The following is a 27752-nucleotide window of genomic DNA, read 5'->3' on the forward strand; positions in this document are numbered from 1 at the left end:
CAAACCCATTCTGGGCCCAGACAATTGACGCCACCTGAGTGACAGGCTGAATGGCCACAGGCTTCTTGAAAGCTAACAGATTTATTAATTAAAATCCATTTTTCCTCATTCAGGGGCATTGGGGATACAGAGGACACCCCAACAAGATTGCCAGTCACAACCAAAGAAGCCAACACGGTCTTCCAGGTGGAGCTCGAGACCCCTTCCTCTCATCTGAGATCAGCTTAGGGTGAGAGTTCCGTGAATTCCCCAATAGGCAGGGACAGCTCTACACCCCTGCCCAGCAGGAAGCTGATACAGCAAAAAAGACCTCCTGTCCCTCAACTTCCCATAGAGATTTTATGGGGATCACGTCTCTCAAAGAGAAAACTAGGTAGGCAGTTAGCGGCAGGCATTGGGTCTCTGTATTCCTGCACGTCCCACAGACTGGGACCGCCAAGGGGACCTCCCCTCTCCACCCCAAACTCCCCTTTGTATTGTAATTACCTATCCCTGTGGGAAAACAAATGGGCACAAAATACACAACTAGATCAGACCGGTCACTCGCACCTGTGCAGTACCTCTTGTCAATCACTGGTGCCAATCAAGTGGTCCCACGCCCATAGGGGAACGGCCCATTCTAGAGAAAGGGGATTAAAAACTCCAAGTCTGGGAAGTCCTCCCTGCTCTTTTTGACGGCTTCTTCCCTTTTTGAACCTTTTGGGCCTCTCCTTTGCGCATGGCCCGCTCCAAACCTTTGGAATGTAATTTCTCTTCTAATAATGGGCCCTTGAGCCATTCTCTACTGCTCGGGCCTATTTCTACTTCTTTGAAATGTACTATCTCTTCAAATAAACTACTTTTTCAGTTCTTTACTCGGGCATCTCGTTCAATTCTTTGCTTGAGTTGCCAAGGACCTGGACTTTGTGCCAAGAAGGGCCCACTCTCCGACAACATCATCACTATAAATTATTATATGACCCCAAAAAAAAAGAATCCCTGAAACAAAATTAAAAGACTAACTGGGAGATGATTTGCAACATACATGACATACATACAAAGGGTTAATTTAAAATGAAGAATACAATAAATATATGCAAATTATATGAACAGGAAATCAATAGAAAAGGAAATAAAGAGAAAGAAACCCACAAAAAGCTGTCTGACCTCAATCATAATTTTAAGAATGCTGATAAAAATGAGACATCATTTCCTTCTATCAGACTAACACAATTTGAAAGTTTGCTATTATCCCAAATTGTCAAGAATGTTGGAAAACAACCCCTCTGACATAAACTGGGGGTTGGGGAGCAATTTCATAGTATCTGTCAACATTTTAAATGTACATACCATTGAACATTAAATATATAACCACTGCTTAGGAAATCGTTATTTGCAATTTGATAAAGCAACAAAACCAAAAAACCTCAAAACTGGAAATCACCTAAGTATCCACAAATAAGGGCTTGGCTAAATAAACAAGAAGAAAACGGAATGCTGGGCTTTGATACACAGGAAATGTTCACAATGAACCGAGGTTGAAGGATGGGTGAGAGGGAAAAATGGTGTCATTTTATACCCTTCTGGCCTTTTGGTATTTTTTACTATAAGCATGTATTACCTTTACAGTTAAAAAACAGAAACTAAAGCTAAATTAGCACACGAGTGCAGCAATTCTCTCAAAAGAATAAAAAAATTAAGGTGACTGAAACGTGAGGTTTGTGTCTAAACAGCAGCCTAGGATAGAAAGAAATGCAGGCTTCGGGGGGCTTTGATTCTGCCCAAGGGTTATCTGCTGTGGGGCACTGGGTAGGGCACCTAGCCCTCTGCGCCTGGTGGTCATCTCCAGAATGGGGGATGATATACCTCCCTCCGGGGTCTTGGTGGAGATGGAGATGAAGTGACAAAGTACACAGCACAGTGCTGGAGGCACAGGTAATCAACCAATTCTACAGCGAGTACAAGTTCCCTGATCTACAGAGCATGGGGACACGGGTACATTTTGGAGTCATTTAGAGACCAGCGATAATGACTTGGGATACAGCTCTAGGGAAAACTACCTCATAACTGTAAGATGACAGACATAGATTCCAAATAAGGGTGTCTGTGCAAATGAGACTCAGTATTTCAGTTGGAAGGACCTTAAAGTGATCTAAGTTGAAGGGTTTGCCAACAGGCCCGCAGGCCAAATCCAGCCTTCCACCCTGTTTTTTTCCTGCCTATTTTTGGAAATAAAGTTTTATTGGAACGTAGCCATGCCCACTCATTTATATATTGTCAAGGACTGCTTTCACGCTATAATAGCAGAGTTGAGTAGTTGAGACAGAGATCATGTGGTCCACAAAGCCAAAAATATTTACCATCTGGCCCTTTATAGAAAGTTTGCCCACCCCTGATGTAGTTTGACACCCTCTTTATATGGCTGCAGAAATTGAGGCCCAGAGGGGTGAAATGACTTGCTTGTCAGTTCCTCGCACAGCTAGGATTAAAACCAGGTCTATTACAAAGCAGCATTTTTTCTATTCTGTTCTAGATCTATTATTATTGTAACATGATTTTTTTTTCTGACCATAGCTTTAGCAGGAGTCATTTTGCCTACCAATCCTCAGATGCTGCCACTTCTAACTATGAACCACTCAAAAGAAAAGGTATCTCTAAAATCAACAGAAAATTAAGGATTCCATGGGTCAAAATTCTATTTTCCCATGATTTTTCAGGAACACGTGGTGCCCCACAGATTATAAAGCCACATCCCACAAAGGAAATGTCAGTGAATGCTGATGAATGATTATGAATTTGCCCACAATGGTGGGAAGGTACTACAAGGATTAGCTGAGACCTTACAGGAGAGTGCATATATGGAAAACGAAAAGTCATCTGACCACACTGTGGGGTCGTTGGTTGGAAATGATGGAGCTCTGGCACCAGGGAAAAGTTGGGTAGGTAAGGCCAATGGCAGAGGGAAGAGACAGAATCAGGATGAAGTCAAAGAGACTGTGAAGGGGAGGCAGCTGGGCACAGGAAATGTTCCAGATGTCCTCTATGGAGCAAAGATGCCAACCGTAGCTGGAATGCTGGGCACCGGCCTCTCCTGGGCTCCCATGTGCTCAGGACATGACACCCCGCTTTTTAGAGGAGGCAGCCACTCTGCCAACTCAGGTTCATTGAGAAACTTTGGCCAACCAGCTGACCAAAGGTTGATGGGCCAGCTCTGCTGTTCTGATCCTCCAGGCAAGTGTGACATCTCACATGCTGGCAGCGCACAAGTCCAGGGTGGAGAGGGAAAAGCTCTTATCAAACAGCAACCTCGTGTGAGATACCACACACAGATTATCTGAGATCTTACCAAACAGCAACCTCGTGTGTGATACCACACACAGATGATCTGAGATCCTCCTCCCAAGAGCCCTATGACATATTAGGACCCCTATTTTATCGATGTGTAAAATGAGAATCAGTGACGTAAGTCATTTGCCCAGTCAGAGAGCAGCAGGTGCTAGAGGTGGGATTCAAACCCAGGTCAGTCTGCCTCCAAGGTCCTTTTCCCACTGCCTCGTTCCTAATGTACCTTCTAATAGTGAAGTCGCCGCATGAAAGAGCAGTACGCTGAGGGAGTGAGCATGCCACTAATGGAGGGTCAAGCAGACGGGCTCTGCTCAAGAAGTTAGGGCCAGTGGGTACAGACGTAGCAGAGGGCACTGGCGCTGTGCTGCACGGTAGCCCTTACCTGCTTCTCCAGCTGTGACTCCAGCTGGCCGATGAGCTCATCTTTGTCCTGCACGGCTTTCAGCAAGTCTTGGTACTTCCGATGCAGGCTGCCTGCTGAGTCCATATTCTTCAGATTGGACAGTTTCACCTTCTCTTCCATCACACCCACCTGAAAAGGACCAGTCGTCTCAAAAGGTTGGGATGTGGCACATGACATGGCCATGAACATGGGATGGGACATTTCCTGATGCCCTAGTCCGTGATTCCCAGGCTGAGCCCTTACCCAGGGCAGTTGGGCCAATTAATTCAGTGACCATTTATTAAGCCTCAACTGGGCAAACGAAGGAACTGACAAGGAAGAGATAGCTTGGTGTTCGGTCCTCTAACTCTGGGGGCACCAGTAGGAATGAGCTGAGCAGGACAAATAGCCCTGGAGAGGAACTGCTCCAACCTCTCTATGACAGAGACATTTGCTGCTCACTGCATGTCCATGAGTTCCTGAGATTTCCCAGCCCTCTTGTAATTAGATGGGCATGGGATTCACTCCAGCCAATGGGCCTGAGTGGAATGACATGATATTTCTGGGCTGAAGTGTTCAAGAGCTGGTGCATGAGCACCCAGCTCTCTTTCCCTGCCATGGCAACCAAGCCGGTCACGTGTTCCAGATGGCCCAGCTAGAAGGTGGGGAGCTCTATTAGCCTGGATCTTTCAATCACTGTGTGAAGCAGAATCCCCATGAATCCTCAGTGGAGAGGTACCCATGAGTGAGAACGAAATGTGTTAAATCGCTGAGGTACCAGACTCAATTCGTTACCTCAGCATAACCTAGCCTATTTCGACTAATCCACTCACCCGCTCACTTCACTGACCCTTAGCCAAAGACTCCTTTATGCCCTTAGAAAGCCCCATGCACCTTAATTTGTTCAGAAGTTCTAACACATGACCACTGGTTTTCCTTGTCCCTGAAAGGAGCTATCAATGTGATGAGTGTGTCCATATGAGTCCACGGGAAGGGTCGGAAGAGCCAGTGGTAACTTCCCCTGCACACTCTTGTCAATCCTCCCCTCTGGTTACCTGGGTCTCTGCATTCTCTGCTCTCTGCTCTGCCTCCAGCAGCCTCTGCTCCAGCTCTTGCATCTGCTCAACCAGAGATGAAGAGGAGATATAGGTGTGGTGTACCGACTGTGCACAACATCAAGGCAATGCAAGCGAACTGTGCAGACACTCCTCATGGGCCAGGCTTCAACTGCCTGTCTCAAGTGGTTTAAGGGTGTCAGGGTGAAGATATGTGTGGTAACTCTTAGTTCTCTTACTCTGAATTTATGGTTAGGTGAAAAGCCCATGGTGCTGTCCTCTCTGCTGAGGTGTAGGGAACCCAGGGAGCAGTACTGCCGTCATTCTTCCTAAGGCATTCCCACCTCAGTCTCAGTCCTGCCTCCGGTGTCCTCTCCCTGGGGCCTCTCTCCTCTCAGCACTAGGTGGGTCACAGGCAGTGTCCTGCCACTGTTTTTTGCTCATGGGTCTGGCAAGGAGCATGTTCCCACATGAGCCACCATCATGTCATCAGTTCCCACCCTGGAATAGCTCACTGCCTGGGGACAAATACTTCCTCACCCCATCAAAGATGCCTCTGGCTGTAAATGGCATTCACAGGTATCACCTTATTTGATTTCTTTAATCTTAAAGAAAGAGAGGGGCTCAAGACACATTTTTTAAAATTCTGTCTTGCTACCAGTAGAGGTATGTCATTCAGATCTGAGGAGCTTGGCATTTCTGGAATCTTGAGCCAACTGGCCAAAGCGGAAGGATCACTGTTCTGACACATGGAGGCTCATCAAGGACCAGAACTACGCTCAAGCCTAAGTTGCTGCTCACCAGCCCAGGGCCCACACGGCATCTCTGCAGCTTCCCAAGTTCATGGCTTGGTGAGTGACATGTGGGCTGGATTTCAGCTTCCCCTCGTCCCCTGGTCAGGACTCGGCCCTGTACTGCCCAAACCACACACGATCACACAAAGGCCTTGCAGAAGCAGAGCTGAGTCATACATCCAACTCTCCTGTTAAATGCCATGTGCCAAGGTCTCGTCAAGTCAACTGCTTCCTTCCCCGCCCAGCCCGGTCCCAGGGCAGCACACATGAATTAAACATACATCAGGGGCCCAATATCACAGCCTCATCCTCCATGAGGCCAGACAGGCCTAGCTTTTCAAGATCCTGTGCAGCCCTCGCCGATCTCATCTCTGCAGATGTGGCCTTTGCTCCAGCTACTCAACCTTCTCCCTTTGGCCTGGACCCTGGCTTGATATTTACTGGTAAACTGAGCGATTCCTTCTCTTTCCCAATCTCTCACCTTCTCAGCTGAAATTCTGCTTTCTCTGAATGATGGAAGAGGAGGAGCCCCCAGCCTGGTGCTAGACAGCGAAAGGAGAGTTACCCAGAAGTAACTAGTCTGAGAACTGGGGCCACCTCTTTTCTCAGGGTAGCCCTTTCTCATCCATTTTCCCCCCTGGGATTGGGAAGACACAGATGCTTTCAGTACATATTCCCTTTGAAAGGATCTGAGGTTCCAAACTAAAACTCAAGATTTAAAACAAAAATGCCCCTTGGGCTCCCAATAAACAGGACCACTTTTGACAGGCATTCAGATGCTCAGGCCAAGGATGCTTGCATCTCTTCCTCTCCTGGGTTTAATAATCATGATCAAACCTCTCAACTGAGGCCTGAGAAGGTAGATTGGTTAACTCTGAAGCTACACGAAGATAACAGCATAGTATAAACCAATATTATGGTTATAGGGTGGCTGTCCACCACAAAAATAATTATACTGTGGGCGGGGGACACACATAGGTGGCCCTCAGTGACCCGGTTAGTATTATATAACCCTTCCCACTTTGACACCAGACCTGACAGGGCCAATCAGGTTCTCTCTGCTCAAAAATCTAAAATCTGGGATGGAGAGACAAGAGACAGGAGCCGGGGGCTACACCAGAAAACGTGCACAAACTTCACCAAGTCATAATTGTTAGGTAGTTCCTTCGGTTCTGTGAGCTCTCCCAGGATCCTCCTAATAAATTCCATTTGCTTAAGCTAGCCAGAGTTGGAGTTTATGCCCACATCAGAAACAACTCTAAATAATATAATTACTGGGAACATTTAATTTTTTAAGACTACAATGAACTACTGAATGGGAAGGCTTTGGATTCTTCACGGGTCTCTTAGATTGACCATTAGACCAATTAGATCTAACATCCCCGTGACCTTCTGCAATGACTGTCTGATATTTTGTAACTTCACCTGATGGGAAAACTTCTTCTAATTTACAGATGGAGAAACCAAAATAGAGTGAAGAATAGAATGTGCTTGAGTCCTACCTTCTGGCTGGACATTTTCATTTGGGTCAAGAGTAGCCAGTGACACTGGTTAGAACCAGAAAACACTCCGTTATTGACAACATGGTAAGCATTTTTTTCTCCTCAAGATTTTAACATCCCTTTAAGGAACACTATCACCAAAGCAGATGGAAAGGAAGGGCTCCTCCCAGCCCTGAGACGGCTGCCACAGGGTCCTCACGTTGCCATCTCTCCCAGCTGTTCTTATCTTCCCGGCAAGGACACTCAAGACTCAAAGCATTTTGTATCCACCTTTATGCTGGACTCTTCTTTTTTTTCTAAAACTAATTTCTGAACATTGAAAACATTTTAAACACCTGGACATGTTTTATTTTATTTATTCCCCCCCCCCGCTCCCCCTGGACATTTTTCAAAAGAGTGTAGTGACCATCTATGTGTTCATCACTGTGCTCCAACTATCATCAACACCCCATCACCCTTGTTTGAAGAGAATATTTTAAACATCATGTTTCCCTCCTTTTTTATGAAAATACATTTTCTCCACTGCCACTGAAATAGTCCCAGGTGTGTCTATGCCGGAATGTCATTTTTTATAGCTCTCGAACTCTTAATCCCAGCATCAACGCTTTTCACGATGGCACATCATTCTTTTTTACACTTGCGCAAAGGGCCACACCTGGAGCTCTGCAGGGCTGGCGCTACGGGTGGGCCACCCCTTTTTTGGGTACTGTTTCTCTTCTCAGAGGGTTCCTTAGGACCGTGTCCTCAGCTGTCCTTTTAATCCGTGGGCCTGAGGTGACCTGCCAGCCAAGGAGGTGTCAGGTTTAGGCAGCTGACTTTTAGGCGGGATCCACTTTCACCAGCTGCGACTCGCACGTGAGACTCATAAGCTGCCTGAGAACTGGCTGCAGCGACCTGATGAAATGCACTTGGCACCAACCTGGTATTTAATCCCAGTGTCCACAGCTCCTTATAACACTCAGTGACACTGTGAAATATCAGCCCCACGGCAGCGGGAGCAGTGGGTGTTCTCCTGCGTTCCCAGCACAGTCTGGCGTGCTGAGCAGTGCCTCAGCCAAGAACCGTGCCATCCTGGGTCTTAGCTACTCCCTTAAAAAGGGGGTCCAGCATTCTTGCTACTGCCTTGCACGCACTTGAGAGAATGGTACAGGTAAGCGCTAAGGCTCTGGAACCTGAATGGCTCTGCCATGGTGTGGCTTTAGATAAATCCCTTAACCTCTCTGTGCTTTCGTTTCCTCACCAGTAAACAGTGACACGTCTTCACTTCCTAGGGTTCTTCTGGGGATTACACAGAATGCCTCATGTAATCTCATGGGCACACCCTGGCACTTACTGAGAAGTTTACAGATAGAAGTTACTTGTTGGTTCTCCATATACAAAGATGGCACTTAGGACCAGGGACACCAGTTTGCCTGGAGCAGTCTGGTATTCACCTGTCATCTGAAATAATTAGCAATTGGGCCTCCTTTCTCTCTCCAAAGTGTTCCAGTTTAGATAATAAATTATATGGTCATCCTGCATAGAATCCATCTACAGAAAGAATGGCTTTAAGCCAGAGGTTGCCAGCTATTAGCCTACAGAGTGTCTTAGACCTAAAGCATGTGGGCATTTAGCCGACACAGATATAACTAAACAAGGCCACTTCTAAGTATCTGGCACTGCCTTAAGCACTTTACATGTATTAACTAGTTTAACCCGCATCTCAATCCTAGGAGACAGGTACTATTATTATCCCTGTTGCACAGATAAGGAAACTGCTGCAGAGCAGTTAGGTAACTTGCCTAAGGTCATGTAGCTAGCAGACAGAGCCAGGATTCAAATTTAGGAGTGCTGGCTTCAGAGTCTACTGTATTGTCATCCACTGTGCTTCTCATAGGTCACGTAAAAACCCAGATTCCACAAATAATCCTAACTTCCGCTTCTCTTGAAAACTCAGAAGATGTGGACACACTAGGGTGACATTTCTTACATCAATAGCCACTTCCTCCTCTAGCTGTAGCACATTCCCTTGAATTCTCCCCAGAACCCACCTTTGTCACTGATCTAAATTATCGGCAAGCATTTGGGTTTGCAACTCCCAGTTTTAGCAATTAAATGGTTCTAAATCTGTTGTCATCAAAGACAGTGGTTTTCAAGTTTATTTTTTTAGTTTATCTTTTGTTCAATTGAAATCATATGCTTATTCCCAAGTATATAAAATGCAGTAGGGCTGCCCTTGTGTCTGAGGGCAGAAGAAGTGGGAGAGAAAGGGTTCTAAGTTTTGTCTGAGGATTTCACTGGAACCCTACAGCCCAGACCCTCCTCTGGGCACATGGGGCTCAAGGCATCCACTAAAGAAGGGCAGCTGAATGGGTCCCCAGGGCAAGGCCGTGGCAGGAGTTTATGGTGGTAAATCTCAGACCTCCAGGTGTGTAAGCATCCACATGGACCCTGTTACAGGCAGATTCCTGGGCCTTGTCCACAGAGGCTTTGATTTATCAAGTCTGAGGCCCAGGCCCAGGAATGTGCTTGGAAAAAAAAAAATCCCAGGTGATACAGATGTAGGTGGTTCACAGATCACATTGTGAAAAACACTAGACCGGCCGCAGAATACAAAGCCAAGCTAGCTGATTCCTTTGGGGAGGCAGCGCGGCTGAGCCCCAACAGCACAAGGCTTCTCAAACAGCTTTCCAGGAGTTCAGAGCTCTAGTGATGCTATGGTTCCTGAGAAATACTGTGTGGACCTTATAAAAAATGGGAAGTTAGGAAACCAATAAACCCCTCCCCTCCTCTCTCGCATACACAGTGAATAAAGGTTCTAGAAGGCATCTGCTCCTAGAGCAAATTGGATCTGTCAGCACAGAGCTCTGCTAAGGCCGATTATGTGATGACTTTATGCAGACTTCAACGTATTCCCAACTAGTCCTGACAGCCCTAGTATTCTCCTTTTATAGTACCTGGCCTTTTCACAAATTCTGGGGTACTTAAGGATGTTTTACTGGGCCTCGTGCTCTAGCCACGCATTGTGAAGCTGGTGCCCGAACTGAATCGCCGCCTCTGTATAATCCATGGTCTGAGGGGTGAGGAGCAATATATTCATTGTTCTTTTGTTTAAGGAAACTGAACTGAGCCATTTATACATTCCCCAAAAAAGTCCTGAATTACAAATTGTTGGTATATAAATATAAAACTGAGTTACTGTATTTCAAACCTTGGTTGGCGAAACTAGCAAGGGATTCTAGGAAAGAGAAAGTGTACACAGCCCCATTGGAATGAAACTTGGGAAAAGCTGCTTTGGTTAAAAATATTCAAGCTAAAAAATGAGGGTTGTTCTATTATGATTTCTTCTTTTTAATAAATCCACTTACGTCTCTTTGGAAGCAGACAGGGAGTAAATAAAAAAATTTCAAACCTGTATCAGTTCTAATATCGATGCCATGTTCATCACGGTGATTCCTACAAAATTGTTTTGTGGATAGGTATAGTCCCACTTTTCTGATGGGATAACTGAGGCACAAGTTTAGCAAAAAAAAAAAAAAAGTCCAAAGGATTTTCAATATCCATCTCTATGGCCTCTTAGGACAATATCAAGTTTTAAAGTGATCTGACTAGCCTTTGAGACTTCTTCAGCACACCAAGGGAGAGAGCTGGGGAAACAGCTCCCAGGGAACAGAGCAAATGGAACTCCAACACCTTAGCCACTCCCTCAACTCCTGTACTGGATGGAGGTGAACCCACAATTCATCTGGCTCCAGAATGGGGTGGCCCTGGCAATCTGGTGTCCATGACAGCAGCACACCAGACCTTGAAAGGTGTTAACAGCAGAAACAAGGTCTAGTACTGTCTCTGCTCTAAACCCATCCTCTCCTCTCCCACCCTCAGGTAGGGGATTATCTGGTAGCCTTGACATTTTTTACTTTAAACAAAACTTTTTTTTAGTACAGATTATTGCATCTGTAGAATGGCAACTTTGCAAGAGGGAGTCAGGAATGAGTAGGCTGTGTGGTGGGGAAGGAGGAAGGGCATGCTTCTAAACCTTAGCAGCCAATGGGCGGAATCTGATACCAGGCGGGCCAGCCCCCTGGCAAACACCCAGCCTTCGCCTTCCCTGTACCACGGGCCAGCAGCGAGTAAGCGCGGCCATCAGTCATCCAGACTCTGCATCTTGTCTGCACAGGTGAGCAAACTGTGCAGAGAGGTGGAGGGGGCAGGCAAGAAAGAGAGCTGGCCAAAAGAACCCAGCTGACCCGGCTCTTCCATGTGCAGGTGGGTACTGATGAAGACTGGCAAGTAAGCTCTGAGAGGAGTGACAGAGACCAGACCAGGGCTCGGCCCCAGAAGGAGCTATCCTGAGAAACCGTAGTCATCTCGTCCTGAGATCTGAAGCTTAACTTGATGGATTGGAAAAATTCTCTAGTGAATTGCTGAACCTGTCCTAATGGTTTGGGGATGATGACAGGTGACAGGCAGAGCCCCAACACTGAGCAACACAGTATTTACGGCCATAAAGGTGCTTGCCGGGAGGTCCAACACCGCTACCTTAAGTCTCAGCCCTCTTCCTTACTGAAGTCTCCCAGCTCATGATCCCTCAAAATTTCTTTCTCTCTCCTTTTCCCTCCCACACTCCCCGTCTCTTCTGCCATGTGTCTGTATGCTTCCCTTTTCTGTACCCAAGTTACACCCTGAGCTCCCAACATTTTTACGGGTGGGCACTCTGGTTAGCAGTCTAGCTAATACAGTAGGCATGGATTAAAAAAAAAAAAGATTTATCCTGCTTACACTCATTCTATTTCCTGAATCTGAGGCTTCATGTCTTTCATCAAGTTTGGAAACTTGAAAGCCATCATCTCTTTGAGTAATGCCTCTTCGTCATTCTCTCCTCCACTTCTGTAATCTAATATAGAATCTTGTCGTTCTAGCACCCATGTCTCAGCTCATGGGTGCTAGAACGACAAGATTCTATATTAGATTTCTCTGTGCTGCATTCTGGATGATTTCCTCTGGTCCTTCTTTCTGTTCATTAAGTCTGCCTTCAGTGGGGCCTAATCTGATGTTTAATCTATCCACTGAACATTTAATTTCAATGAAACCATTTTTCACTTCTAGCAGTTCTATTTGGTTCTTTTTCAAGAATACCTGATCCTTTTGGAGAGTGTCTTGTTTTTGTTTTTTTTAAAGATTTTTATTGGGGAATTGGGGGATGGGAACAGCGCCAGGGAATTGGGGGAAGGGGAACAGACAAGTTGCTGTCTTTTTTGTTCTTCAGTCTAGTTGTGGAGGACGTTGCTCCACTAGCCCAAGTTGGCACCATCATTGTGCTCTTCCCGGGCAAGGCAGATCAGTCGCCGGCTTCTGGATGGCCGCTCATGGCAGCTTGAAGGCCGCTCACGTCGGCTGCTGGCTACACACGGTAGCCCATGGCAAATCACTGCAGCAGGGGCTGCAGCCTACGCCGTCAATGGCGACTCACAGCAACCCAGCTCCAGGTTGAACTGTTGTTCAGCATCTTAGCTGTGGAGGGCAGCGTCACTGGCCCTCATATGTGGGATCCGAACCGGGGCCCTCTGGCGTCCCAAGCCAGTTCTTANTTAGCTGTGGAGGGCAGCGTCACTGGCCCTCATATGTGGGATCCGAACCGGGGCCCTCTGGCGTCCCAAGCCAGTTCTTAACCAATGCGCCACTCAGCCGGCCCGAGAGTATCTTGTTTTTGTCTCATGTTTTCAATTACCTCATTATGTCTTCAATAGTTTTGAACTCATTTATTTTATAGGATCTCACCAACAGTTCTATTACTAGAAGCTCTTAGGGGGTCTAGTCCAGTTGTTTATTGTGTATGTGTACTCTTAATCACTGTAGGTTATTTTCTCAGTACGTATTTAGTCATTTTGGATCATATACTTACCTTCACTAATCCCCTTCCCACCCACCACCCACCACCCCCCACTCCCGCCCCCTTTCCCTTCCCTTCCCTTTGCTTTTCTTTTCCTGTGGAGATCCTGTATGATCTGGGCTGAGGTCTAGTTTCTCCAGAGAGGTTCTGTGTCTGTTCCTACAACGTCTCCCAGGGGTGTCACAGGCCCAGACAGTAGGGTTACTATTCCACACAGGTAGTATAAATTCTAATGTTAAATCAATATAATCAGGTTCTCAGGGAACATTTTTCTTTTCTTTTCTTTTTTGCCCAGAGCCTCAGCTAAGTATGAGAAGCTGTTCTGTTATCTCCCTGTGCTGGTGGATGATTTTCTTTTCTTTGTCTACCTTTTCATTTAGGGTAAAGCCTTGATAGTCCTGATTTTACATGGAAGTTTCCATTTCAGGTCCAGCTTCCAACTGGCCAGACCTCATTTCTGTCTCCACAGATGTTAAAACTCAAACCTCAAGCCTTTCATTATTAAAGGGAGGCCAGCCACACACCCCGTCACAATCAGCTGCCAGAGCTGAGTACCACTCAGGATTTTCCTCTTCATTATGCCCACTCAGGATTCCTCTTACTTCTTTCAGTGCACAGCTCTGCACTGAGAAGGATATTTTAAATATTTAATTCAGCAGTTTAGTGATCTTTTTTTTTTTGGTTATTTTGTTGTTCATAGTACTAAAAACAGAAGCCTCTAGCCTCTGAGATGTTTAGATCAGCTGGCTGATCCCCACTTATCCTTTCCTTCCCTCGCACATCTTCCCCAATACCACATCCTAAGGCAAGGTTCTCAAATTTTATAGGGTATGAAACCAATTTCTGGGAGCTTGTTAAACATGCAGATTATGAGAAGTACCCCAGGAAACTTGGATCAGGAGGACTGGGGTGAGGCCCAGCTTGTTCACATGCTGAACAAGCACCCCAGGACCACCCTTGGAGAACCACTGTCTAAAGCCTGCTTCCCTTTCCCTGAGGTGGCGGAATCCTACTTATTCTATTGGCAGTGCCCGAACCACATCTATGCCTGCCAGTCTGTTCTGCAAAGTCTGAACTAGAAGAGGGCAATGCTAACAGACCCAAGATTCATGAGTTCTAGTCCAGGCTAGTCCAGGGCCACTCCCCTCAGGAGTGGAAACGCAGAGGTTATGCCAATAACTTGTCTTCCTGGAATCCAGGTTGTGGGCCTGTCATTAAAACAGGTCACTTATTCAGGCTTTACTAATCAAGACTTTGACATTACTTGGAGAGGGGTGAACTGAATTTTACTTTTGTACTATGAAAGAAGGGTTAGCTAATGGATGGATAGCGGATGGCTACTATAAACAAAACTATTGAGAGCATGGTTGATTCAGTTAAGGTACATACACATTTTTAGTGCATGTCTCCTCCACTCTCTAGAAGGGTTATACTCCAAAATACCACAGGAAGTCAGCCATTTAGAATGTATCTTCCCAAAGAAACATGAATGGTGGTTACTTTCCCAGACCAGTGCACCCAAGCCTGTAAAGATAATAATTGCCCCCATTTAAGACCTATTCTATGCCAGAACCTTTATATATGTGATCTGACACAATCCTCAAAATAACTCCGAAAGGGAGACATTTGTGTCCCTGTTTCAGAGGTGAAGGGACTTGTCCAGGATCAGGTAGCTAGTAGTGGCAGAGCCACCAGGAAACTGGGTTACCTTCTGTAGTTCCTATGCTTAATAGAGGGTGAGCGGTAGGGTGGGGATTTCCATTTTTCTCTTCTAAAACATCTTCCTTCCCCACACTGAAGAAGACATGTTGAGGGAATAACAGAACATCCACTGCAGCCAGATGTGGCTCAAGAGGTGATGGAGAACCAAGAAGATTTGTCTATTTCTTTGTTTTGTTTTGTTTTGTTTTGTTTTTTTAGCTGAGCCATCCTGCTACCTGTTGGCAGCTCAGCGGCTGCTCAGCTCGGGCTGGACTCGAACTGCAGTTGCTCAGAGCTCAAACTCTTGAGCGAGCTCTTAATCAACTGAGCCACTCGGCCGGCCCCAGATTTGTCTATTTCTTTGGTGTGCTGTACAAAGAGGCACAGCAGGGAAGAATGCAAGATGACAGTTTAATAAACTGCTTTGATTTTGGTCTTCAAAAAACAAAACAAAACAAAAACTGCCACAGGTGAGTTTCATTTTGCATGTGTGGGAAGCATCTTTTACAAGTTCACCTTCTAGCAATGAGTAGTAAATAAGCCCTAGGGCTCTAATGCACAGTATAGTGAATATAGACAACAACATTGTATTATAATCACCAAACTTGCTAAAATTTAATTATTCCAACCACTAAGAAGAAATTGTAATTATGTAATATGATAAAGGTGCTAATTATCATATTAGCAGCTATATTACTATACATTAATGTATCAAATTAACATGTTGAGCACCTTAAATGATATAATGTTACATGTCAAATATATTTCAATTATAAATAAATAAATAGATAAATAAAATAAAATCTAAAGAAAAAAGAAAGTTCACCTTCCCCAACTCTCCCTGTCTAACTATGGCCCCTCTTGACACTGACCTCTGCAGTGAGGTCAGGCAGCTGCCTGCTCTCCAGGACTCACCTTGTCAGCCAGCAGCTCCCTTATCTTGCTGGCCTGTAGGCGGAACCTGAAAAGCTGGGTTTCTAGGGCCAGGCAGCGCTTCTGCCAGTCCATGCTGGTCCGGGTCTCCACCTTGAGTTCTGCCATGATGGAATCAGCTTCTGGATATTCCTGGGAGCCCTGAGACCAGCACACAGAGAGAGGCAAATACAGGTAAATGGCGGGGGGAAGAGTTATATGGGGAAAGGAGGAGGAGGAGACCAAAGGAGGACAGAGGAAACACGTGGGATAGTAAGTTAGTCACTGCTCTGCCTGTGTGTCCCATTGCCACCTTTCTTAGCTCAGTGTGTCTCATTCCACATGAGTTAGCTGAGCAACCTCAGATCACAAAACCCAGAAACCGTAATGACAACCTAGTCTCATCTTGACAGAAGTGAAAAGTAGGGCTCATTTGTTTTTCATTCAATTATCCATTTGACAAATTTTTATCCATTCAACAAACGTTTTTGTGCCAGACACTGTTCTAAGCACTGGAGATGGAAAGATAAATTAGAGAGAGCCCCTTGACTTTGAGTTTTTCAAGGAAGTCTAATTGCATAATTACAATGCAGTCACAATAGCTAATCAATATACAGATAAATAGGAGCAGGGAAATGGGCTGACTATGCGGGGTGGGTGATGTTTAGGGAGGCTTACAGTGGGTTCACACAGATAACTGGAGGTAGAACCCTGGTTTCCAGTTTAGTTCTGATTCTACTACAGCTATATAGATTTCAGATGGGAACAAAAGGGAAAAAAATGTAATGCTTGATAATTTTCTGTTTAGTTGGGATTCTGTTAATTGTCATTAAATCATTCTGCTTTGGAACAGATACTCTTTCCTTTAACTTATAAAAAGCAAACGAAAAATTGGTGTGTGTGTGTGTGTGTGTGTGTGTGTGTGTGTGTGTGTGTGTGCAAACGCACACGTGTGTATTTATTTATTTATTTATTGCTGCAGCCTCTGGAGAAAGCCACAAGTCTTTGGGAAATACTTTACACAAATTCCCAACAAATCAAGTAGTCACCTATAATTTCCATAGCCCTGAGACGTTACCCAGATGTCTCCGGGACACACTTTAGAGAAGAAAAACTGGGATGGGATGAGAAAATGAAGAAGGATGTATGAGTGTGTATAAGACAGGAGATACAGGCATAGAGTGAGCACAGGGGAGCACAGAGGAAGGAGATCAGGACTTTTAAAGCTCCCATCTAGAGGGCTAGTAATAATTATGCTTGGCAACAAGCATACATTTGGTGTCTCAAACCACGACATATGGTCACCCTAGTACTAGGTTACTTTAAGGAATGATTATTAATTTTTAGACTGATAATTTTTAAGTGTCATCTGTTAGAGATACACATGACTTACAGGTGAAATAATATAATGTCTGGGATTTGCTTTAAAACACTTTAAGGTAGGGGGTGGAGAGTGAAGGGGAGGGAGACATATGAAATAAGATTTGTCAAAATGTTGATAGTTTTTGAAGCTAGATGATGGGCAAATATGGGGGTTCTTTATACTGCTCTCTCTATTTGAATATGGAATTTTCCATAATGCTGATTTGTTATTTTTTTAAAAATTTCCTTTCCCTTTCTCAGGAGCAACATGGCCTCAGAAAACCCAGTTACCTCCTATGCTGTCACCAAATATCACCCTGGTGCATCAGTGAACCTGTCCTTGATGGTGGTTAACCACCAATGTCACTTCCCATCTCACCAATGTCACTTCCCATCTTCGCTTATATCAGAAAGATATAAGTATCTTTCTCCCATGACATACCACAAATAGCTATCATTTATTGAGTTCTTGCTGTATGCCAGGCATGTGTGGCCTCTTAAACCGTACAACAGCCCATGAGTTAAGGGGTAGGTACTAGTTCCACACGCTCACATACGGATATTGAGGAACTGAGAGGCTGACTACCTTACACAGAGGGTTCTACAGTGAGTAAGCAGTGGGGCTAGAGTCTCATTTCAAAGTGCCTGTTCTTAGCCACTGTGCTCTTTACCTGTCCAGAAACTGGAAAGGATTCTGATTTCACAAAGAGTGGGGCGAACTGTTAAGAATGAAGGAAATATTTCATAGGATCTTTCAGGATCCTTGGTGCTCACGTGAGCCTATATTCCAGATTATCCAGGGCATTCTGGTCTCATATATTCTGACACCATAAATACCATAAGCATAGACGTTTATCATGTGTCCTGACTTTTCACTTAAAAAAGCAGGTCATTAGAACCTGTAGAGAAAGGCCCAACAATTAAACCGCTGATGGGTCTAGTGTCTGAGTCTTTCAGTTCTGGGCTCCTCAGAACACTGGATGCATGACCTCATCCCTGGTCTACCAGAACGGTCATCCCAAACAATCCTGACATTGTGACCTCCCAGCAATCCCCACCTCAAAGGACTGGGACCAACTGGAACGGGCAGGAAGACAAAAGACAAAAACAAAACATGACCTTTTCTGAGCTAAGATCACAGCTGAAAAGACAAAACAGAACCTTGTGGGGCCTCCAGAGAAGGCCCCCAGGCTTAAGTGTTCAATTTGCTTTGTCCTTTAAGGGGTTTTTGCTATCCTTAAATTAAAAAAAAGTAACAGATCTGAAACTAGGATTTGAAAGTCTTGCAACCTAGCCCAGGGCTAAGAATTAGCAGTGAAAGCACCCAAGTAAAACCAAGGGGCAGGGGAAACTTAATCCTTCAGTGGTGTTGAAAGAGTTTGGTGAATTTTAATTCCCTCTTATTGACTGTCAAAGCTGTGGCTCAGATTCCATGGGGAGAGTAAAAACCCAAATTATCAAAATCTCCAGGGACTTTGGAAATAAAATATGTCATTGGCCTCTGCCTAGCCCTGATTTCTGAGATTATACCTAGGCTATAAGGAGTGCTTTCCCCAATCAAGCATCTTCATGATGTCATGGTTTTGAACCAATCAGGTGCATACATAACCTTCTCCCTGCCTTGGGGATGCTGGTGAGAGGGCAGGCATCATGCTAGGCTTGTCTCGGCACGTAAGGAGAGCTAAGAGGGCTCTGGAGTAAGGTGCCTGCTGCCAAGCACGAGGCCCAGAGGCTCTTCCGACACAAGCAGGTGGTTGCAGCAGCAGCTATAAAACACAGGATGTTAAGGAAAGATACCAGTAAGTGGAATCTCTCCTTCTAAGTCACTTGCACTTGTACTTGCCATAAAGATGCACAAGGATGAGCAGACATGAACTTACAGAGTGGTTCTTAACCATTTCAAAGCATTGTAACAGGTGTTATTTCTCTCCTTATCCTCTCAATATCTCTGAGATGCAGGACAAGTGATATTATTCACAATGAACAGGTGAGAAAACTTATCACATCTGTGGCTTGCTTAGAGACACAGAGCTAAGCAGTATCAGAGCTGGGCCAAGATTCCTGATCTCCCAACATATAGAACGTCTTCTTTCTGTGAAGATGCTTCAGTAATGGTGGTCGAGTCCCATGCTAGCAGGCTAGCCTTACAAGGTACAACATTAATGGCCAAAAATAAATAAATAAATAAATAAATAAAATGGGGAAATGAGAGAAGGGTCATGAGCTGGGGACAAAACCAAGCTCAATTTTTGTTTTTCATTTTTTATTCTGGAAATCCTCAAACACACGTAAGAAGTAGGGAGAACAGTATACAGTAAATCCCCATGTTCCCTCCACCCAGCTATAATTATCACCGACTCAGGGCCACTCTTGTGAAATCCAGTTCTGTTGATTCCCACTAGTACCCACTATGCTAAACTGCTTGGCAGATGAGAGTCAAATGACTGCCATGGGCTGGACACCTGCACTGGAACTCCCTAAGTCCCCCAGCACCCTGGACTGACATGGCCACATAAGTCGGTGGAGAGATGCCTTGGAAGGAGGGGCTGCGGCTAGGATGCATGGTGAAAAGAGGGCACGGGTAGTGGTTAGGTGACTTCACACTCTGGGCCTGTATCAGTGAAAACACAAACTTGACCTGGGATGCTCTGGCAAGTTTAGGAATTTGACCAGAAATTGACAAAACACGGAGATCAAATTTAACAACCAACTTTTGTTAAATGATTCCTCCGTGCAAAGTTGGGGACATAAAGATGAATAAAGACCGGTGGCTTGAGAGGCTCAGGTCTATAGTCTGAATATCCTGGAACTTCCCTGCAAAGGGGGCCAATCAATACAAGAGCCTAAAAGAAAGAGATCAGAGTTCCCTGCAAGAGGTATCAGAGGCTAACGGAGAGTCTGTTCTGGGTACAATTTCCACTGAGCTCTCCCGTGTCACCTCATGATGGTTCACTCCCTGAGTGTGACCACCTTTGGTGATTTCCACCTTCTAGCGATGGGCCACCACCATCTTCTGAAAGTGCTTTGTTAGACTAGGCTGGCCACCGGCCCAACTGTGGACAGAATGAGCTGTGTGCCCCCTTTCTGAGGCTAGAGCTGGGAGGAGGGCGAGTGTCCCTCTGATCTTGCATTGTCATCTGATCAAGCCAACAACATGCATTTGACCTCTTTTGGGTGCTGCTGAGCACCACATTTCACAATGTTGGGGGACACAGGAAAAGGTGAGCAAGTGCCAGCCTTCACGGGTCTAAATATCAGAAGGGGCTAGGACAACCAGGAGTAGCAGTCCTTGAGAACAAAACCAGTAAAGAGAACCAGCAGAGCATAACAATTAAGATCCTGTGTTCTGGCACCAAACAGGCCTGGGTTTGAATACTGGCTCAGGCAAAAATTAATCCTGTGACCCTAAACCTTTTGCTTAACTTCTCTGAGCTCCAGTTCCATTTTGAAATTGAGGGCAATAATATTTGTAAAGAAAGGCAAAAATATTAAGTTGAACCATACAAAACTGTCAACATTTAACCATTTTTTGACCTTTAAAAACGGCAATTCATAGACCACACTATGTTGGATTTTTTTGAGAATTAAAGGAGATATTTCAAAAGTCTGGCACACAGTAAACACTCAATAAATGACAACTACTATCAACAAACAAAGGCAAATCAACAGTGCCCTGGGCCCACAAAGAGATGTGGCTCACCGAGGTGCTTCCCACCACATCCAGCTCACAGAGGTCGGGGGATATTTAAAAATGATTTTCTCTCTTTATGTTGAACCAAAAAGTATATAATACAAAGTAAGGCTTCTTTCTACCCCTGTACTTCATCCCCAGAGGCAACCACTGTTATGGGTTTCTATGTCTTTCAGAGATAGGTAGTGCATATACAAGCATTCACATACATGTTGCGCGCGCGCGCGCACACACACACACGGTGGCAGGCTAAACACACTGTACATAACTTAGAACTATTCCTGTATCAATGTCACATCTGCCCCATTTTCCCTCCATGCTTCTTAACAGCTTTATTGTATTCTATTGCGTGGCTACTACATGATTTTACACTCATGGGCCACATAATGATTTGGTCAATGCCGAACCCAAATATGAAGTGGTCCCATAAGATAATGGAGCTGAACAACTATCACCTAGTGACACTGTAGCTGTTGTAATGTCATAACACAACACATTACTCACATGTCTGTGGTGATGCTGGTATAAACAAACCTACTGCACTCTGTCAGTTGTATAAAAATATTACATGTAACTATGTACAGTACATAACTGATAATAAAAGACTAGGTTACTGGTTTATGTATTTACTATACTTCTTATCACGATTTTAGCATATACTCCTTCTACTTATTAAAAAGAAAAGTTTGCTGTAAAACAGTACACCATGTTATGCCGACTACTGCATCTCATGATGGCACCATTTTGTCTTGTGCTTGATTTAATCTCATGTTGTTTTGTACAGTCACATGCTATACAGGTTTCTATCCTAGGAGCAACAGGCTACAGGCTACACCATATAGCCTAATGTATAGTAGGCTATACCATCTAGCTTTGTGTAAGTGCACTCTATGAAGTTTGCACAACGGCAAAATCAACCTAACGATTTCTCAGAACATATCCCCATCGTTAAGTGGTGCATGATTATATTTAAGAGTCCCTTATTGTCAGACAGTTGGGTTGTCCGAAACCTTTTGCAAAAATAAACAATGTTGCAATGAATATTCAATGAATACATATCATTTCATACACATCAGAGTATATATATCTGAAGGATAAAGTCCCAGAAATAGAATTGTAGGGTTACGTGACATACATTTTTAAATGGCCAAACTGTCCAAATTGCCCTCTACTGAGGCTATTCTAATTCACACTCCAGCCAGCAATAAGTGCCTGTCTCCCCACAGAGGAGGTACGTTTTGAATTCGTTTTTGACAGAAGGGAAAGATGGTTCTGCTGGGCTGGCCAGAGAATGCAGGATGGTGGCTCAGTAGCTAGCCTGCTATGAAGTGACTTAGGTCAGGAGCGAGGGAATTCTGGCACCTAACCATCAGCATGTATAAAGCATTCTGCAACCCCTGAGGAGCACAGATCTGACACACAGATACACAGCCTCATAGAGAGAGGAGGGCACAGGGCGTGAAGGGAGAGGCGAGTGTGAGATACATCTCCACCTTAGCTGGGACTCCTGAAGAGGGCAAAAGGGGCACCACATTTTGTTAGTTTCAGTGGTTGTATCCCACCACAGTCCAGCTCTGAGCAGACCCTCTCAGCCACCTGTGGGAGGGAGGGTGCAGATAGTGAACCAAACCCCACATTTGGAATTTAGGAGGCTTGGGTTTCAGTGTGTTGCCTCTTTCACTTTCTAGCTGCATGAACTTGGGCAAACCACAATTTTTCTGAGTCTGTTTCCTCCTTTGTAAAACGGAGATAATATGCAGAAACACTGGAATCGATGTTTTATAAAGCGTTAAGTGATGTTACCACGTGCAGTGACTGGTGCACAGAAAACAATCCAAAAGGTCTGATGAAGGAACCAATGACTTTTCCAGTGAAATTGCTATTTAAATGATCTGTCAAGCAGAAGTTTTAGCTTGAAACGTTTTAAGAACTGAGGCTCTGTCTGGAAGAGTTCTGTGAGGTGGAGTCATAGCAGAAGCTAATGGAGATAGCTCCCAGCGGGGAGAAATCCAACAGGGAGCGGATTCTACTCCCAGAAGAGGGTCATCACTGCCTCTGCCACCCCCATTAAGGCCCCACTGGTCCCTGGTGACTGATTCGTCTCTGAGGTTCCTAGGACACAAAGCTCCTGGTGTCTTGTCATTCGGCGCCCGACTTGTTTTCTTTTCCTCACGGCAGACCTGCCTCTAGGAGTCGAGCCTGATCCATTAGGAGCCCTCGAGAACCACCGAGAAGTCACAGAAGAGATAATCTGACATAAAGTGGGAAGGGGAGAGGGAGGGATGAAAGCGAACGCGAACACTGGCAACGCTCTGGAAAGCCTGCAAGGACGCTCCGAGGGCCCTTCCCGGGAGCTGCTGGATCGAGTCTGTCCCCAAGTCTCCGTCCTCCCCAGATAAGCCACGCTTCGCTTCCCGGTGCGGGTTCCCGGGTCGGACCCGCGGCTCCCGGGGCTCCCAGCTACCGAGAGCTCGGTCCCAGGTGGGGAGGCACCTGCTTGGGAATCGCCCTCCGGCGGGAGGGAGCAGGTCCTCTTGGCCCAACCAAGCACCCTCCCGGCCAGCGCACGTCCCCCAGTCCATGCCTGCCCGCGGGGCGCACGGTGCCACTCACCGCCGACGAGCTCGCGGGACGCCCCGCCGTGCACTCCGCGCCCCGGCGCCCTCCGCTCGCGTCTGCCGCTGACCTTGTGCCGTTCTCGTCCGAGTCCGCAGCGGCCGCCGGGTCTCCGCTCCCTGGCAGCAGGGGTCGGGGTGGGCGGGGCGGGGCGAGGTGGGGGCCGGGAGGGGTGCCCGCAGGCTGGCCGCACAAAGGCAAGCCTCGCCTGGCTGCGCCCCATTCAACGCTCCACCGCGCTCCCTCCGCCCCTCCCGCTCCCCGCCCGCTCCTTAAAGGCAGAGCGCCTGGCTCCGCTCTCGGGCGGCTCGCGGAGAGGCACAGGAAATGACCTCAGCGGGCTCCAGCCTCCCACCTCTCCGCACCGCTGGGCTAGTTCCCCTGAGGCAGCGGGGCCCCGTGGGCGGTGGGGTCTCCCCGGCTCCCGCCCCGAGCTGTCTGCGGAGGGCGCACCAGCTGCCACAAAGGGCACCCGGGGATCTGCTCAGCTCCCAACCTAGGATGGGGCTTAAGACCAGACCCTCCTCCCCTTCCAGAGTTTGGCGACCTGTAAAAACTTTAACGCCCGGATATTTGAAGCAGAAGCTCTTACTTAAAACACTCTGTCTCACTGACAGATCAATGTTCTGATTTGTAATTTGGGGGAGGGGGGGAAACAAAGTCATCCCAGCCCAAAGGGCAAGTTGCTTGCTTATGTATGTATGCATGTATGTATGTACGTACGTATGTATGTATGTGTGTATGCATGCATGCATTACTTATTTAAAGGAGCCGGCCAAGGAGTCAGGCAAACAGGATACTGCCTGCTGGGCACTTTGCAGGGTCGTCCTCAGCGTACCCTTGTTCTTGAAGGGCTTATAGTCCCTCAGCTCACCAGTATAATCTTACACTCAGTGGGGTTGGAACATTCAACTTTTGGATAGGTGGGTATGGGGTAGAACCGTTCTTCTCCAGAGGAATGAACAGAGGCAAACACCACCAGAGCCCAGTTCTCCAAAGGGGCTTTGGAAGACTCACTCCAGGTAGTAGTGAAGGATCCCCTGGTTCCGTCCCAGGTTTGAATCTGAATCTCTGGAGGTGAGGCTGGGAAATAGCACAGCTAACAAGCTCCCCAGGTGATGCTCATGCACAATTTTGAGTGTCCAGAGACTGGCAAGCTGGTCCCAGTAGGGCAGGAGGCCAATGGTGAAAGTTCCCCTGGGCTAGTGGGACTCCAGGGACTGAAACTGAAAATGAATTCATAGCTCCCGGGGATTGGGATAGATCAGCCCCGGACTGTGGGTCACTGGCCTCAGCTGTACCCTTCAACACTCTGGAAATTGCTTAAGGAAACCCAAAAGCAAGTCCTCTGAAGTTTGTAAGGGAGATTCATTCATCCATCCATCCATTCATTCATGCATTCACTTTGAATAGGTAGGTAATCATGCACATAGTTTAAATTTCAAATAATACAGAAGAGCTAACAATGAAAAGTAAGTCTTCCTCCCGGCCTGTCCCTTGTTCCCCAGATCACTTCTCCCCAAACACAACTACGGTTGTTTTTGTTTGTATCCTTTCGAGATATTTTATGCATATATAAGTATTCATGTATTCATAAATACATAGATATCCACATAGATATTTATGTAAATGTATTATACCCCTCTTTCAACACTAAGGAACCATCCCTTGCTTTTTTCTCTTGACATTACCATTTGTCAACTCCAAGTGCGACCTATCAGCACACTGAGAGATGCCTTACATTTTTTTTTAATGATTCCCTGGTATTCCTAATGATGGGTGTTTAGGTCGCTTCCAATCTTCGGCTATTATGTACCTTGCTACAATGACTATCTTTGTACATACTTCTTGCTTGGCCCACACGTATGACTGTCTTTATGGTTTATTACTTAGAGGAGGAATTACTGGCTCTAAACACAATGTGAATTTTAAATTCCAATAGATGCTGCCAAAGGGCCCTCAAAGGAGACTGCACCAACCTTCACTTCTATCGGTGGTTTAAGTGCCCCTTCGTTCCCTCCCACCCATGCCAATGAAGTGATTTATCACAAAGTACAAAGCTTTCAGAAGGGGAGGCTTAAATGAGTTAATAGGCACAGATGATTTGAGAACACTGCTAGCACACAGAAAGGCTCAAGAAACTGTTAGCCATTAGCCTCCCAACCACACTCCTCTGTGTGGTCCTCCTGCTTTGGGCTCTGTTTCAATCCCAGCTCTGTAAACTTGGGCAAGTTCCTTAACCTTTCTGGGATTCAGTTTCCTCATCTTTAATATGAGAAGCGTAATGTCTCTCTCTGGAGTTGGTTTGAGGATTAAGTCAGATAATAGAATTACATAAATTTGGGGATCCAATTATTATTGTTCAATAGTGATAGCTATTCCTCTCCCCTCAAACTTTCCCCCCAACTTTTTACTTTGGAATTTTTAAACCTACAAGAAGTTGCAAAAAAATGCCACGTTAAATACCCATACACTCTTCACTAGATTTCCCAATTGTTAATATATTGCTACATTGATTCTCTCTCAACCAGTTGTACACAACATTTTTACCCTTTTTTACACAACTTTTTGACCTTTCACTCCTGACTACTTCAGCATGTACCTTCCTAAGAACAAGGGTGTTCTAATATTATCACACTTAAGAAATTTAACATCAATACAATACTATCATCTACTACACAAGAAATATTCTAATTTCCCCAGTTGTTCCAATAATGTCCTTTGTAGCCAAGTCTTATAGCTCTTCTACTTATTATTATTAGTCCCTACCTAGTATGCACCAGAGTGTATGGGTGATTAGAGGAGAATGGGCTCATCCCTTCCTCCCCTCCAGGGAGAGAGTGACTCCCACAGCCCTAGACCCTGGCATTCTTTGGGGACTGTAGCTAATCAATAACCAGGCCACCAGGGATGCTCACAGGCTGAGCAGTTTCCCATCTAATGCTAGGGATTGTCTCACCAGCCGTGTTTGCTGATGCTGCCTCCTCTGCCTGCCCAGCCACCCCATGCTGGCAGTCCAGGTAGGTCCTGTCCACCGCTCCTAGCAACTCTGGTTGGGATTCTGGTGTCCCTTCCACCTCCCGCACTGCTCCCCAATCAGGAGAGGCAGCTTTTCTGGCTCCCATGAGACCTGGCTCCTATGTCACCCTGAACTATGCCTCCCCATACCACCTCACCTAGGGAATGAATCCCTATGGACCCCAGGCTGGCATACCCCAACTGAACCCTGAGATTAAGGGTTGGGATGACTGAGTCAGTCTTTTTCCCACAATCTTTCTGTCTTAAGGCACTTTCTATGGAGTCCTCTGTGGAACTGAAACCAAGAGTCAAACTGTGGCCATTGGTCAAATGCGGACATGACATCAGCTGATGCAGACTTCTCTCTCTTCTTCCCTCCCTCCCTTTCATTCATTCATTCATTCATTTATTCATTCATTTGTGGTAGCTGCCTTTTACGTTGTTCCAGGTATGCTATTAGATGCCCAACTATAAATTTGAATAAATCACCTCCTTGCTTCCTGCCTCAGTTTGCCCTGTTGTAAAGTGGAGAAATTATTTCCTCAGAACAGCTGCCCCTCAGGTCAGAGTATTTGAGAGCTGGAGGGAAAGGCAGGGTTATGAGGGAGTCACCACAGCGGAGGGGAGTTTTGTTAAACCATCTTGGGTACCATCTTTGGCTGGTGCTGTAGTGGGAGAGGGGAGAGAGCAGAAAGGGCTGGGGTGGGAGCTGGGGGCCTGGAAGCCTGCTGGAAAGGTTCTGACCCCCAGACCTCTTTAAGGATCCATGGAGAAATGGTACCCAACACAACTACAGCTTGTTTCTGATTGATGTCAGCTTAGTATTACGAGTGCCCTGACAGCAGAGAAGAAAAGAAAGCCGTCACATGCCCAGAGTCGAAGGGTCAGTTGGGTCACGGAAACTAAAGCCATTCTTTTCTCTTCTGAGGGGAGGATGAGGCCTGGATGGGCACCCATTGTGAGCAGGTCTGGACCAATTTGTCACTGTGGCGATTGCCAGGTTCTTATATTCGCAGCCATGGGAGATGAGATGTGAGTGGAGGACATTTGTCCCTCTTCCAGAACCTCCTACAGGGGCATAGTAAAATGGCCAAGGCCAAAGTTTGCCAAATATACAAAAACATTTATTAGCAAGCAGTCACAAAAAGTACCACAACCCGCTTCCAGGGATTCGTGCAGTTGGCCTGCCTGGTTCTCACATGTCATTCATGCAAGGGCCCAGGTCATCTTTCTGGCTATCTCCGTATTTTGGAAACCACTTATTTTGCCAGCAAAAGATTATTTCTAGCATCTCTCAAGCACATTCAGCCCGTTGGTGTAGATTTGATAGCAGTTGGAGTGTTTATGTAACCACCGTCTAGGGCTCAGATTCCTGATTACAGTGCTTCAGATGCTAACTAACCACTTTAGGGGTGGGAGGGGAGGCAGTGTATATATACACATACCAAATAGTTTAGACTGAAATAGTTAACAAATAATTTCCTACAGAGTCAATAGAGCAGCTTTCTAGCCTGTGCTTGGTTCCC

General features: G+C 45.9%; 1 protein-coding gene across 1 annotated transcript in view; it reads right to left on the reverse strand.

The window, feature by feature from the left end:
* Nucleotides 1–23436, reverse strand: part of PLEKHH1 (pleckstrin homology, MyTH4 and FERM domain containing H1) — a 50370-nt gene extending 26934 nt beyond the window's left edge. Inside the window, exons 1-4 of the mRNA XM_019641275.1 lie at nucleotides 23206–23436; nucleotides 15543–15701; nucleotides 4762–4824; nucleotides 3707–3856 (exon numbers count right to left, since the gene is read on the reverse strand). Coding sequence (XP_019496820.1) covers nucleotides 3707–3856; nucleotides 4762–4824; nucleotides 15543–15668 — 339 coding nt within the window. The 5' untranslated portion in view covers nucleotides 15669–15701; nucleotides 23206–23436. The remainder of the gene's footprint in view (nucleotides 1–3706; nucleotides 3857–4761; nucleotides 4825–15542; nucleotides 15702–23205) is intronic.
* Nucleotides 23437–27752: the final 4316 nt, after the last annotated feature.

Source organism: Hipposideros armiger, unplaced genomic scaffold (assembly GCF_001890085.2).
Source record: "Hipposideros armiger isolate ML-2016 unplaced genomic scaffold, ASM189008v1 scaffold_59, whole genome shotgun sequence".
NCBI classification, from domain to species: Eukaryota; Metazoa; Chordata; class Mammalia; order Chiroptera; family Hipposideridae; genus Hipposideros; species Hipposideros armiger.